At 36.8% G+C, this 12,214-nt stretch overlaps 1 protein-coding gene across 1 annotated transcript in view; it reads left to right on the forward strand.

Moving 5' to 3' along the window:
* Positions 1 to 12,214, forward strand: part of MRC1 (mannose receptor C-type 1) — a 104,772-nt gene that overhangs the window by 37,940 nt on the left and 54,618 nt on the right. The window contains exons 8-9 of the mRNA XM_082742042.1: positions 6,433 to 6,590; positions 8,170 to 8,280. Of these exons, the coding sequence (XP_082598168.1) occupies positions 6,433 to 6,590; positions 8,170 to 8,280 (269 nt within the window). The remainder of the gene's footprint in view (positions 1 to 6,432; positions 6,591 to 8,169; positions 8,281 to 12,214) is intronic.

A 12,214-nucleotide genomic window follows, 5' to 3' on the forward strand; every position in this document is an offset into this window, starting at 1 on the left:
TTAGTTTCAGGTAATGATTCCACACTGTGAAGTGATCACCACAATATACCTAGCTACCAACATTGACTGTGGTCACCCTGCTGCGTATTCCATCTCCTCGACTTATTAATTTTATCACTGGAAGTTTGTACCTCTTTTTTAAAAAAGATTTTATTTATTTATTTGAGAGAGAGAGGAAAAAAATGAGTGGGGGAGGGGCAGAGTATAAGCAGACTCCCTGCTGAGTGGGGAGCCCATCACAGGGCTTAATCCCAGGACCCTGGGATTGTGACCTAACACTTAACTGATTGAGCCACCCAGGTGCCCCTGAAGTTTCTATCTCTTGTTCCTCTCACCCATCTCACCTTAACACCCCGCTCTCTCCTTTACGTCTGGCAACCACAAATCTATTCTATGTATGGGTTTTGTTTTGTCTGTTCCTTTGTTTTGCTTTTTCGATTTCACATATAAGTGAGATCAAATGGTATCTGTCTCTGTCTGACTTAGTTCACTGAGCATCATGTCCTCAAGGTCCATCCATGTCATTGTGAATGGAAAGATTTTATTCTTTTTTATGGCTTTATAGTATCCATTTATGTGTGTGTACAGATTGGAATATATATATATATATATATATATATATATATATATATATGCAGTATCTTCTTCATTTATTCATCCATTGATAGACACTAACGCTGTTTCTATATCTTGGCTGTTGTAGATTATGTTGCAATGAACATTGAGGGCGCATATGTCTTTTTAGTTAGTGTTTTTTTCCTTTGGATAAATGCCCAGAAGTGGAATCACTGTATCATATGGTAGTTCTATTTTTAATTCATTGAGAAACCTCCATACTGTTTTCCAAGGTGGTGACACCAATTTATGCTCCTACCAACAGCACAGGAGGGTTCCCTTTTTTCCATGTTGCTGCCAATACTTGTTATTTCTTGTCCTTTTGATAATAATCATTCTGGCAGGTGTTAAGTAATATTTCATTGTGGTTTTGATTTGTATTTCCCTGATGATTGGTGGTTTTGAGCATCTTTTCATGTGTCTTTTAGCCATATGGATGTACTCTCTGGAAAAATGTCTATTCAGATCCTTTGCCTATTTTTAAATCAGATTTTTTTGTTGTTGTTACTGAACTGTATGAATTCTTTACATAGTTTAGATATAAACCCTTAATGAATATACGGTTTGCAAATATCTTCTTCCATTCAGTAGGTTGTCTTTTCATTTTGTTGATGCTTTCCTTTGCTATGCAGAAGCTTTTTAGGTTGAGGTAGTCTTTTGTTTACTTTTGCTTTTGTTGCCATTGCCTTTGAGTCATATCTCAAAACATACTGCCAAGAACAATGTCAAGGAACTTACTGCTTATATTTCATCTCAGAGTTTTATGGCTTCCAGACCTATATTTAAGTCTTTACTTTGAATTAATTTGTGTGTATGGTGTAAGGTAGTGGCCCTATTTCATTCTTTTGTCAGTGGCTTCCAGTTTTCCTAACAACATTTACTGAAGAGAGTATCCTTTCCTCATTGTATGCTTATCATCTTTGTTGTAAATTAATTGACTATGTATGTGTGGGTTTATTTCTGGGCTGTCTATTCTGTTCCACTGTTCTGTGTCTGCTTTTATGCAGATACAATGCCATTTTGATTATTTGGCTTTGTCATATAGTTTGAAATCTGGGAGTGTGATACCTTCAGCTTTGTTCTTTCTAAAGATTACTTTGGCTATTTGGGGTCTTTTGTGGTTCCAGACAAATTTTAGGTTTGTTCTATTTCTGTGAAAAATGCCATTGATATTTTGATCGGGATTACATTGACTCTGTATATTGCTTTGGGTAACAGGAATGCTTTTATAATATTAATTCTCCAATCCATGAGCATGGACTATCTGTCTCTTTATTTGTGTTTTCTTCAATTTCTTTCATCAAGTCTTATAATTTTTAGTATAGAGGTCTTTTACTTTCCTGGTTAAATTATTCCTACGTATTTTATTGTTTTTGATGCAACTGAAAATGGGATTGTTTTCTTAATTTCTCTTTCTTATAGTTCATTGTTAGTATATAAAAAGGAAACAGTTTTATATATTGATTTTGTATCATGCAACTTTAATTTGTTTCCTAGTTTTAGCAGTTTTTTTTGGTGGATTCTTTAGGGTTGTCTATAAAATCATGTCATTGAAAATAGTGATAATTTTGTTTCTTCCTTTCTAACTTAGGTGCCTTTTATTTCTTATTTTTTCCTAAGTTCTGGCTAGGACTTCCAATATTATGTTGAGTAAAAATGGCAAAAGTGGTCATCTTTGCCTTTTTCCTATTCTTAAGGGAAAAGCTTCCAGCTTTCCACCATTGAATATGTTAGTTGTGGACTCACCATATAAGACCTTTATTATGTTAAGGTACATTCTGTCTATTCCCAATTGACTGATTTTATCATAAATAGATACTGATTTTGTCAATTACTTTTTCTGTCTCTATTGAGATGTTAATATGATTTATTTTATTTTTATTTTAGAGAGAGAGAGCAAGTGTAAATGGAGAGGGGCAGAGGGAGAGTAAGAGTCTTTTTTTTTTAAAGTTTTTATTTAAGAGAGTGAGAGAGCACAAGCAGCAGCAACAGCAGAGGGAGAGGAAGAAGCAGGCTCCCCTCTGAGTAGGGAGCCTGTTGTGGGACTCAATCCCAGGATCCTGGGATCATGAACCAAGCTGAAGGCAGATGCTTAACCAACTGAGTCACCCAGGTGTCCTGAGAGGGAGAATCTTAAGCTTGTATTGCTATGAAATTCCCTCTTGAATGTTTTTGCTGAATCACATGGATTTTGATATGTTTATTTATATTTCATTTTTCTAAAGGTATTTTTTGATTTCTTCTTTGATTTCTTCAGTGACTTATTGGTTGTACAGTAGCATTATTTATTTATTTATTTATTTAGTAACAGACTTTAAAATTACAACTTACATTGTAATTTTTCCAGTTTTCTTTTTGTAGTTGATTTCTGATTTCGTACCACTGTGTTTGTAAAAGAAGCTTGATACGATTTCAGCCTTCTTAGATTTATTGAGACTTATTTCGTGGCCTAGCATATGACCTATCTTGGAGAATATTCCTTGTGCATGTCAGAAGAATGTATATTCAGCTGTTTTGGGATGGAATGTTCTCTACATGTAAATTACTTATCTCCATTTCCTTAAGTTTTTTTTCTGGGATTTTTGTCTTGGATTTTTTTGTTTGTTTGTTTGTTTGGAACATATTCCTCTGTTTCCTCATTTTGTCTAACTCTATCTGTTTGATTCCATGTGTCAGGTGAAACAGCTATCTCTCTCAGTCTTAGAATGGTGTCCCTATGTGAGCAGTGATCCTTACCATTTAACTCTGCGGTAGTCATTAGCTGTTTCTTGAATTGTTTCTCCAATTGTTTCAAACTTAATGGGGCCCAAAACATAGTCCCCCCTTACCGAAGCCCAGGTCCTATCTGGCAAAGATAGGCTGTGTTTGGGAGAACTGTGGAGAGGTGGAGTGCTACCTGCTGTTTGTGGGGGGCTGCAATAGTGGCCTGGGGGGTGAGGCCCTCACCTGCCTCTGGCAGGGCTTCAGCATCAGTGTGGTGGGGTAGGCACTAGCTGGTTAGATTGACAGTGCAAAAATAGTGCCCACTGGTGCCACCATTAGCAAACTAGAGCAAGAATGCAAAAATGAAATGGTGCCCTTTTGCAGTTTTCTTTAGAGATAGTTCCAGTAGACTTTTGCTCCTCTGACTTTTTTTTTTTTTTTGACAGAGAGAGAGATCACAAGTAGGCAGAGAGGGAGGCAGAGAGAGAGGGGGAAGCAGGATCTCTGCTGAGCAGAGAGTCCAATGTGGGGCTCAATCCCAGGACCCCGAGACCATGACCTGCGCCAAAGGCAGAGGCTTAACCCACTGAGCCACCCAGGTGCCCCTGGCAGAATTTTTAAGATTAGCAAATGAATCTCAATTGCATATGGTCCAGGGTCTTTCCAAACTGCTGCTTTTGCCCTGGGTCTTGGGGTGAGTGAGTCTGTATATCAGATCCTTAAGAGTAGAATCTCTATTCCCTAAGCCCTTTGGTTCTCTTGGATTTAAGCCCCATTGGTTTTCAAAACTATATATTTTGGAGACTCATCTATAATACACATCCTGATAGTTGGGGTGCCTGATGTGAGAAACAAAGCCCTCACTTGCTGGGAAGGAGGTCCACATTTATGAGACCCCTCCTGATGGTAGGTGACGTCACTACACCCTGGTAGGGTTTTTAGCCAGACTAGGTCTCTGCCTGCTACCCATCTCAGTATGGCCTTTTTATCCTTTGTTGAAGAGCAGTTGTTCAGCTAATTCTCAGGTTACTTTCAGAGGGAATTGTTCCATATATAGCTATAGATTTGTTGTAGGGTTAGTTCAGGGTCTTCTTATACAGCCATCTTGAACCACCTCTGGCAAAGATTGCTTTATAGTTCAACTTAAGAATTAATAAATTTTCACTAGGGAATATTCCCTTTTTTGATTATTGATAAAGCTTATTTATTTAAAACAATGAAAATAATGTTGCTAAAGTTAAAAAAAATTATAAAATTATTGTTTCTAAATAAAAAGCCTAGAGAAACTTTTTAGGTAGTTGAGATAGCATCTTTTAAAAATATTTTTTATATTAATTATAGAAATACAGTGGAAAAATTTGGACTTACACATATAAATTATGACTACTTCAAGTAAAACAGCTTCCCTAACTGACTCATAACAATTGAGCTAACAACTTTTTACACTCGTGTATTATATATTTTTATAGAGTCTACCTTGTGCTTAGGAATTACAAAAACTAGACAAAGGTGCACAATTTAGTGAGAAAAAATATTTATAGGGAACTCTTTTTTTTTTAAAAAGATTTTATTTATTTATTTGACAGACAGAGATCACAAGTAGGCAGAGAGGCAGGCCAGAGACAGAGAGAGGGAGAAGCAGGCTCCCCGCTGAGCAGAGAGTCTGATGTGGGGCTCGATCCCAGGACCCTGGGATTATGACCCAAGCCGAAGGCAGAGGCTTAACGACTGAGCCACCCAGGCACCCCATGGAACTCTTAATACTTTATTTTAATTGTGGGACCTGAGGGTTTAGGTTTTTATTAGTCTTGAACCTAAATCCTGGAAGGACATGTGAGGTCATTTTGAAGCCTGTATTTGCTGCCCCAAAGATCATGATCTGCCATATTAAGTGAAAGGAAAAGGGGATCATCCTGGCAATGTCATTCCTGCCTCATGGCACTGGAAACATCTGTTGGGGCTGGCAATGAGCCAGTCAGGGACTTCTCCAAAAGCAAAGTTAAGTGACAACTTTTAGGAGGAAGAGATGAAACCATTTAGGGAAATTCCTATATAGTGTGGCATTTTCCTCATTTTCTACTACAACATCATCTTTATAATCCTTTGACAAGTAGTTTTATTTTTACCATTTAAAGAACATAAATCAGTCATTCATGATGAAATTTCCAATAGTACATATTAAATAGATTCTGAATTGTGTATACTTTCATTTTTTGAATTTGCAAATATTTATGTTTCTAGCTATGAAAACTTAGGCTTTAAATTTTGTCCCATTAGTTATAATACTTAGAATTTTTAGAATTCTAACTTCAGGTAAGGTCAGTAATCTTCATAGAATAAAACAAATGATCACACTTTATATCTGTACCTGGTTGTTTTTGTTTTAACTTTTATTTGTTATTTGAGTTTTTCTGCTATTTTCTGGTGAAAATGGTTACAGATTCACTTATATTTATATACTAATAAATAAGTCCCAAATGTCAGGGAGACAGCTCAAACCCTCAGTTTATGTATGTTCTCACTCCTATTATAGATATTGAGCTTTTTTGTGTGAGTTTTTTAAAATTTTATTTTATTTTTTTCAGTAGTCAAAGCAGATATTGAGTTTTAACAGAAACACCTAGAATGTTGTTAATCACAACACAGTAATAAAATAGAAGTGGCATTTAATAATACTTTCAAACATTCATGAGATTTAATAATAGTCAAATAGAGTAATAGATAAGTTAGCTATCACATTTCTAACACTGTGAGTGCAGTTGTTATGGAAAGTTATTTATAATAAAAAAGGAGCTTCACAAGGTAGGGGATAATGAAGGACCAACTTCAGACTCATTTTACCAACTGCCAGGAGATATATTATACCCCCAAAATAAAAGAATAAAGTTGCATTCACAATGTAAATAGTACGTTGTGCAATTAAACTAATTTTGACAACGTAAAATGTAGCTGACGTCTCAGATTAACACTCAAGAAGATGGTCTTTTATCCATTATAATATTAAGGGAGTAGAACTTTTGTTAATAAAGCAGGGGACCTTCCTTTCCTGATAACCTCCCGATTTTTGGAAAGAAAACATATGTACATTACTTTTGTGTCTTTCTTCCTGTTTAGAGCCAAATGATGAGTTATGGATTGGCTTAAATGACATCAAGATTCAAATGTATTTTGAGTGGAGTGATGGGACCCCTGTCACATTTACTAAATGGCTCCGTGGGGAACCGAGCCATGAAAACAATAGGCAGGAAGACTGCGTTGTAATGAAAGGCAAGGTAAGGCAACTTTATTTGCTGATATCTAGCAAAAGCCAGAGGGTATTTTTCTTCCTGCCTCACTCACTACACATCATCATTTAGATTGGTATTAGTCTAGGTGATCTATCTATATTTCAGTTGTTTAACAAAGTCAAATTTTCAAGAGGACTACTAGAAAATCGACAGAGAGAAACTTTCAGTTCAAGGACAAAATTAACCAGTGACCCGTATTCATACTGTTCTTTTGCTGAGTTTTAAAGGGCAATACAAAGAGCTTGACTGAGCAAACGAGAGCTTTGGTTCTGTTTTGACTGGTTTCTCTGAGTTGATGTACTTAGGTCTGTTATGGGTTCCACAATCTGCACTCTGTATTTGGAGGGTTACCTATGTTATTTTAGGGTACATGGAGATGTCACATATGAAAAAATTATGTCTATGTCCTATACATGACTTTAGTGACTGAAGAATATCATCAAATTATCTTTTGCTAATGGGTAATGAACATGGTGGTTGAGAGGCTGGGTTTTGATGCATGGCTTATTTTCGCATTTATAAGATGGGCATAATAACTGTACCCAGCTCAATGGTAGATATAAGGATGGAATGGGTTAATGCATATAACAAGCACAATGACTGACCCAAACCTAATGTTCACTAGTTATAAGCTTCTGTTTCGTCATGGGATTGTTTTCATTGTGACTAATTGAAAGCTTAAGAAAAAAGTAAGTGCTAACTATTGAAAGGGTAGGCCAAAGTGTGAAGGAAACCAGAAGGCATCATTCTTGTGAAGAACTGAAGGACAATATGGCTGAAAGCCCAGAGTAAGAGGTGGAAGGGTGGGTAAGAACACTAGCAACTGCTGAGGTGGAGAAAATATGCCTTTGTCCAGGAGTGGCAAGACCAATTTTTCAATTTAGAAATATTACTCTGGCTGAAGGTTGAGTACCAGATGGCAGTGGGTTGTTACTGAGTGAGAAATGAGGAATCAGAGGCAGACAATACAGAAAACATTTTTCAAGGTGGTTAGTAGTTTTGAGAGGGAGAAGAGAGGCCATTTTGACGTGAGGTCTCTAAGGAAGGGGGAGTAGGTGCCATCTGAAGCAGAGTGGGAGGTAGAACCTTAGACCCAAGAGGACACTCATTAATATGAACTGGAAAAGGGAGGAGAGATGACTGGTTTCAGGTGTGTTTTCGAGTTTGGTGTGTTGGGTGAGGGAATTTTCTGGATGACTTTCTCTCTACTTGGTTAACTTGAAAACAGTCGGCAGCAAAGGCTGCATGTAAACCTTCTTTTGGCACCACCACTTAAAGGCTGACAAGCTTTTTTAGTTTCTCTCTAGATTCTTCTACACAGTGGCAGGGATAGTTAAAATATAAAAACATATTGGGGAGCTTCAATCTCTTTCACATCTTTGTAGCCAGAACCAAATTTGCTGTTGACTTATAAAATGTCAATTTACCTTTCCTTTCAGAGATGCTATTTTTCTCTTAACAATCTTTGTTTTTCTTTCCTGAGGCCCAATTACAAGAAAACTGCCTCAGAGTCAAATATCTGATAATCACTATTTTTTTTTTTCTCTCTCTTTGCTTTCCACAGGATGGGTACTGGGCAGATCGGGCCTGCGAGCGGCCTCTTAACTACATCTGTAAGATGAAATCTCAAACCCAGCCCTCAGGAACAGTGGAAGTAGAACAAGGCTGCCAGAAAGTGAGTATAGAGCATGGACGATAAGTTCAGACCTGAAAATATTATGTGATCTCTTGGCTTTATTTTTTGGCGGTGTCATAGGTAGCCAAGTGTTCCAGCTGTTTAGATGTTCAACAGGTTCTTGTTAGGGTTTGGTATCACTGTTCTTCCTGAAGGCCTCTTCGGGTGTTCTCTGCAGTTACCGTGGCTGCATGTGGTCAGCAGCAACTTTCAGAATGCCATGGAAATTCTCCTACCCCAATGGGGGAACAAGAACAGAGAATAAAACCACATCCCCATGGAGCCTGGTAAGGGTAACAAGATTCAGGTCATGGATAAGTGGTAGAAACATATCCAATAGATAACTGTTAAGTTTCAGATAGCAAACTATCCTGTCATTTTCTCCATTTATAAGGATGGCCTCCATGGAGGATGCTGCTTCTGGTGGGGATTCCTCCCAGAAGATCCCTTCAGCGGGAGGCAATTGTGACTAGCTGGTGGTAGCTGGTGGTAACCATGGAGTAAACCACGCCAGCCATCTAAGCGTGTGTCATCCTTGCCTATACCTCAGTTCGTCGCCGCTCCCTGCATCTCTCTTAATACTCTGATATTGAAGTAAAGGGTCTCTGTGAAACAATTTCTAACAGCAGAAAGAAACTCCAAAATACAGGGTGTATGTTTATCATTTTCCTGTTTAACTGCTGAGTTGCTTGTCTTCCTCTTTTTTCCTTTCTCACTTCTCTTGGATAAAAATAAAATAGAAACTAAATCTCTTTCCAAGCTCGTCATGTTGTGATCAGATCATCTTGTCACAAACACCAGAAGGCTGAGAGTTCATGAAACATAATTTAGGACTGTCCAAATAAATCATCAAGAAACATGGAGCAGACACAAAATCAGAGACCATTAATGATATAGAGGATCTTTGTGATAATTGCAATCCCTCCTTTAATTTTTATGTTCTGGAAATTCAGCCCAGAGAGGCTATGACTGTTTTGGAATGACAGAAACAAGACTAGAACCCTGGCCTCCTGACCCCATGTCTCACACTGAGACTACTGGGTTCACTGCCAGTGTGTTTACTTTTGCTTTGTCTAATCATATGGATATATGGGAGAGTGTGTATTATTGTAATTTTCTATAAATAAGAAATAATATTTAAATGTGATTACTTTTATACAATGAATCAAAGTTTGTATACATATAACAGTTATATAGATAATAAAAGTTTTATATATATATATATATATAAATAATATGGTCTAGTAATTGTCATATCTATAATGTCTGATAAAATCCACTTTAATCTTAGGGTGGTAGTAAGATAAATAAGATAATATCCATAACTGTTTGTTGAGTGTATTTATTATGCTGCCAATGATCTTAAAGGATAAACATTATGTTCCTAAGTAGACAGGAGGAGAAACTGAAGCTCAGAGACATTAAATAATTTGGTCAGTTTAAAAATACCTCCTGTGGCTCAGAGGGCTGGGAGGACTCGAACATCGAACAACAACAAAAAAATCCATTCACTAGCAAAGAAAGATACGACTGTTTCTTTTGTTTTTTTGTGAGTTTTGTTTGTTTGTTTGTTTTTGTTTTTTTCCTGTCTGGGTATAGACACTTGGTGGTGTGGAGACATTTTTGAGAATTCAAAACCACAGGTATATTATACAGATGTAGGATTCAGTTTTCAATTCATTGCTACCTTTGTGGGCAATCTGGGGCAAAGTGGTCCTGAGTCTCTGAGATTCCAGGATGTCTGACAGATACAAATGTTAAGCGGTTTTACAAAGAAGTTTTCTTTACCCAGCTGACGAGTAATCTCCTGGATGAGTTTAAAATCTTGAAGTTATAGAATCTACTACCAGGAACTTTAGATGGTGAGATTAATGAATGTGACATTCAAACGAATGTGTTTTTAAATACTTACAGAAATGGAATGTGAGCGTGGAACCCTGGACCAACCAAGTTTTCTTATCAAGTACTTCATTATGATTCACTTCCAAATATTTTTTATTTCCGTTAAGATTTCTTTGATTCTTGAATTTAGAAGTGTGTGTGTGTGTGTGTGTGTGTTGATATTGGGTAGGGGTTTTGGTGGTAGTGATGGGAATTTTGTTTTTTAGTTTTTAAATAATTAGAAACTATTGATTTTAATTTCACTGTATTGTGATCATTAGTTGTGGTTATTGTTACTTGTTGAGGCTTTCTTCATGGTCTAATTCATAGTTTTGGTAAATTTTCAGTGGGGTTGAGCAGAATGACTTTTTTGGTAATTTTATTTTTAATTATTTTTATTTTTTAAATAAACATATAATGTATTATTAGCCCCAGGGGTACAGGGCTGTGAAACGCCAGGTTTATACACTTCACAGCACTCACCATAGCACATACCCTCCCTAATGTCCATAACCCCACCCCCCTTCCCCCAACCCCCCGCCCCCCAGCAACCCTCAGTTTGTTTAGTGAGATTAAGAGTCTCTTATGGTTTGTCTTGCGCCCAATCCCATCTTATTTCATTTATTCTTTTCCTACCCTCCAAACCCCCAACGTTGCATCTCCACTTCCTCATATCAGGGAGATCATATGATAATTGTCTTTCTCCGATTGACTTATTTTGCTAGGCATAATACCCTCTAGTTCCATCCACGTCATCACAATTGGCAAGATTTCATTTCTTTTGATGGCTGCATAGTATTCCATTGTGTATATATACCACCTCTTCTTTATCCATTCATCTGTTGATCGACATCTAGGTTCTTTCCATAGTTTGGCTATTGTGGACATTGCTGCTATAAACATTTGGGTGCACGTGCCCCTTTGGATCACTATGTTTGTATCTTTGGGGTAAATACCCAGTAGTGCAATTGCTGGGTCACAGGGTAGCTCTATTTTCAACTTTTTGAGGAACCTTCATGCTGTTTTCCAGAGTGGTTACACCAGCTTGCATTCCCACCAACAGTGTAGGAGGGTTCCCCTTTCTCCATATCCTCGCCAGTATCTGTCATTTCCTGGCTTGTTAATTTTAGCCATTCTCACTGGTGTGAGGTAGTATCTCATTGTGGTTTTGATTTGTAAAACAGAATGACCTTTGATTGTTCAGTTCGGGGTCTATATATGTTAACTAGAAAAAAACTTAACAATTTATATTATTCAGATGTTCTATATTCTTAATATTCCAAATATTTTGTCTGCTCAAAAAATATTCTCCTTGCACTTCTGTCATCTTTTGTTTTATATACTTTGATCTGTGTTATATATACTTTGTATATACACTGTGTTATATATACTTTGATCTTTGTTTTATTATACTTTGATCTGATGTATCTTATTGATACATAGGTCCTTTAATTATGTAATTATTTTCCTTATTCATAATGCTTTTTTTTAACCATAAGGTCAACTTTAAATAATATCAGTATTTTCACAGAAGCTATATTTGCTTGGTATTTCCCTAGAATCTCTTTTTCCAACTAATTATTTTTAATCATTCTATATCATGGAATGGTTCTTATAAATATGTATTTGCATTTTTACTTTTTATCTAATTTGAAGAACCCTGGCTTTTTATTGGCAAACACGAGTTTAGTTTTTCTGTTTTTTGTTTTTTGTTTTTTTCCTCATACTGATATATTTGCCTTTGTTTCTACCATCTTACTCTGAGCTCTATTTTATTTACTATTCTGATTTCTTTTCTCTCTTGTTTGTCCTTTCCTTCATTCCACTTGTCCTATTGAATGTTTTTGTGTTATTTTTAAGATTTTATTTATATATTTGAGAGAGAATGAGTGATAGAGAGCATGAGAGAGGAGGAGGTCAGAGGGAGAAGCAGACTCCCCAAGGAGCTGGGAGCCTGATGTGGGACCCGATCCTGGAAGTCCAGGTTCATGACCTGAGCTGCTCAACCAACTGAGCCACCCAGGTGCCCCTATTGAATGTTTTGATCCCATTT

This window comes from Mustela nivalis, assembly GCF_964662115.1.
Source record: "Mustela nivalis genome assembly, chromosome: 7".
Lineage (NCBI taxonomy): Eukaryota > Metazoa > Chordata > Mammalia > Carnivora > Mustelidae > Mustela > Mustela nivalis.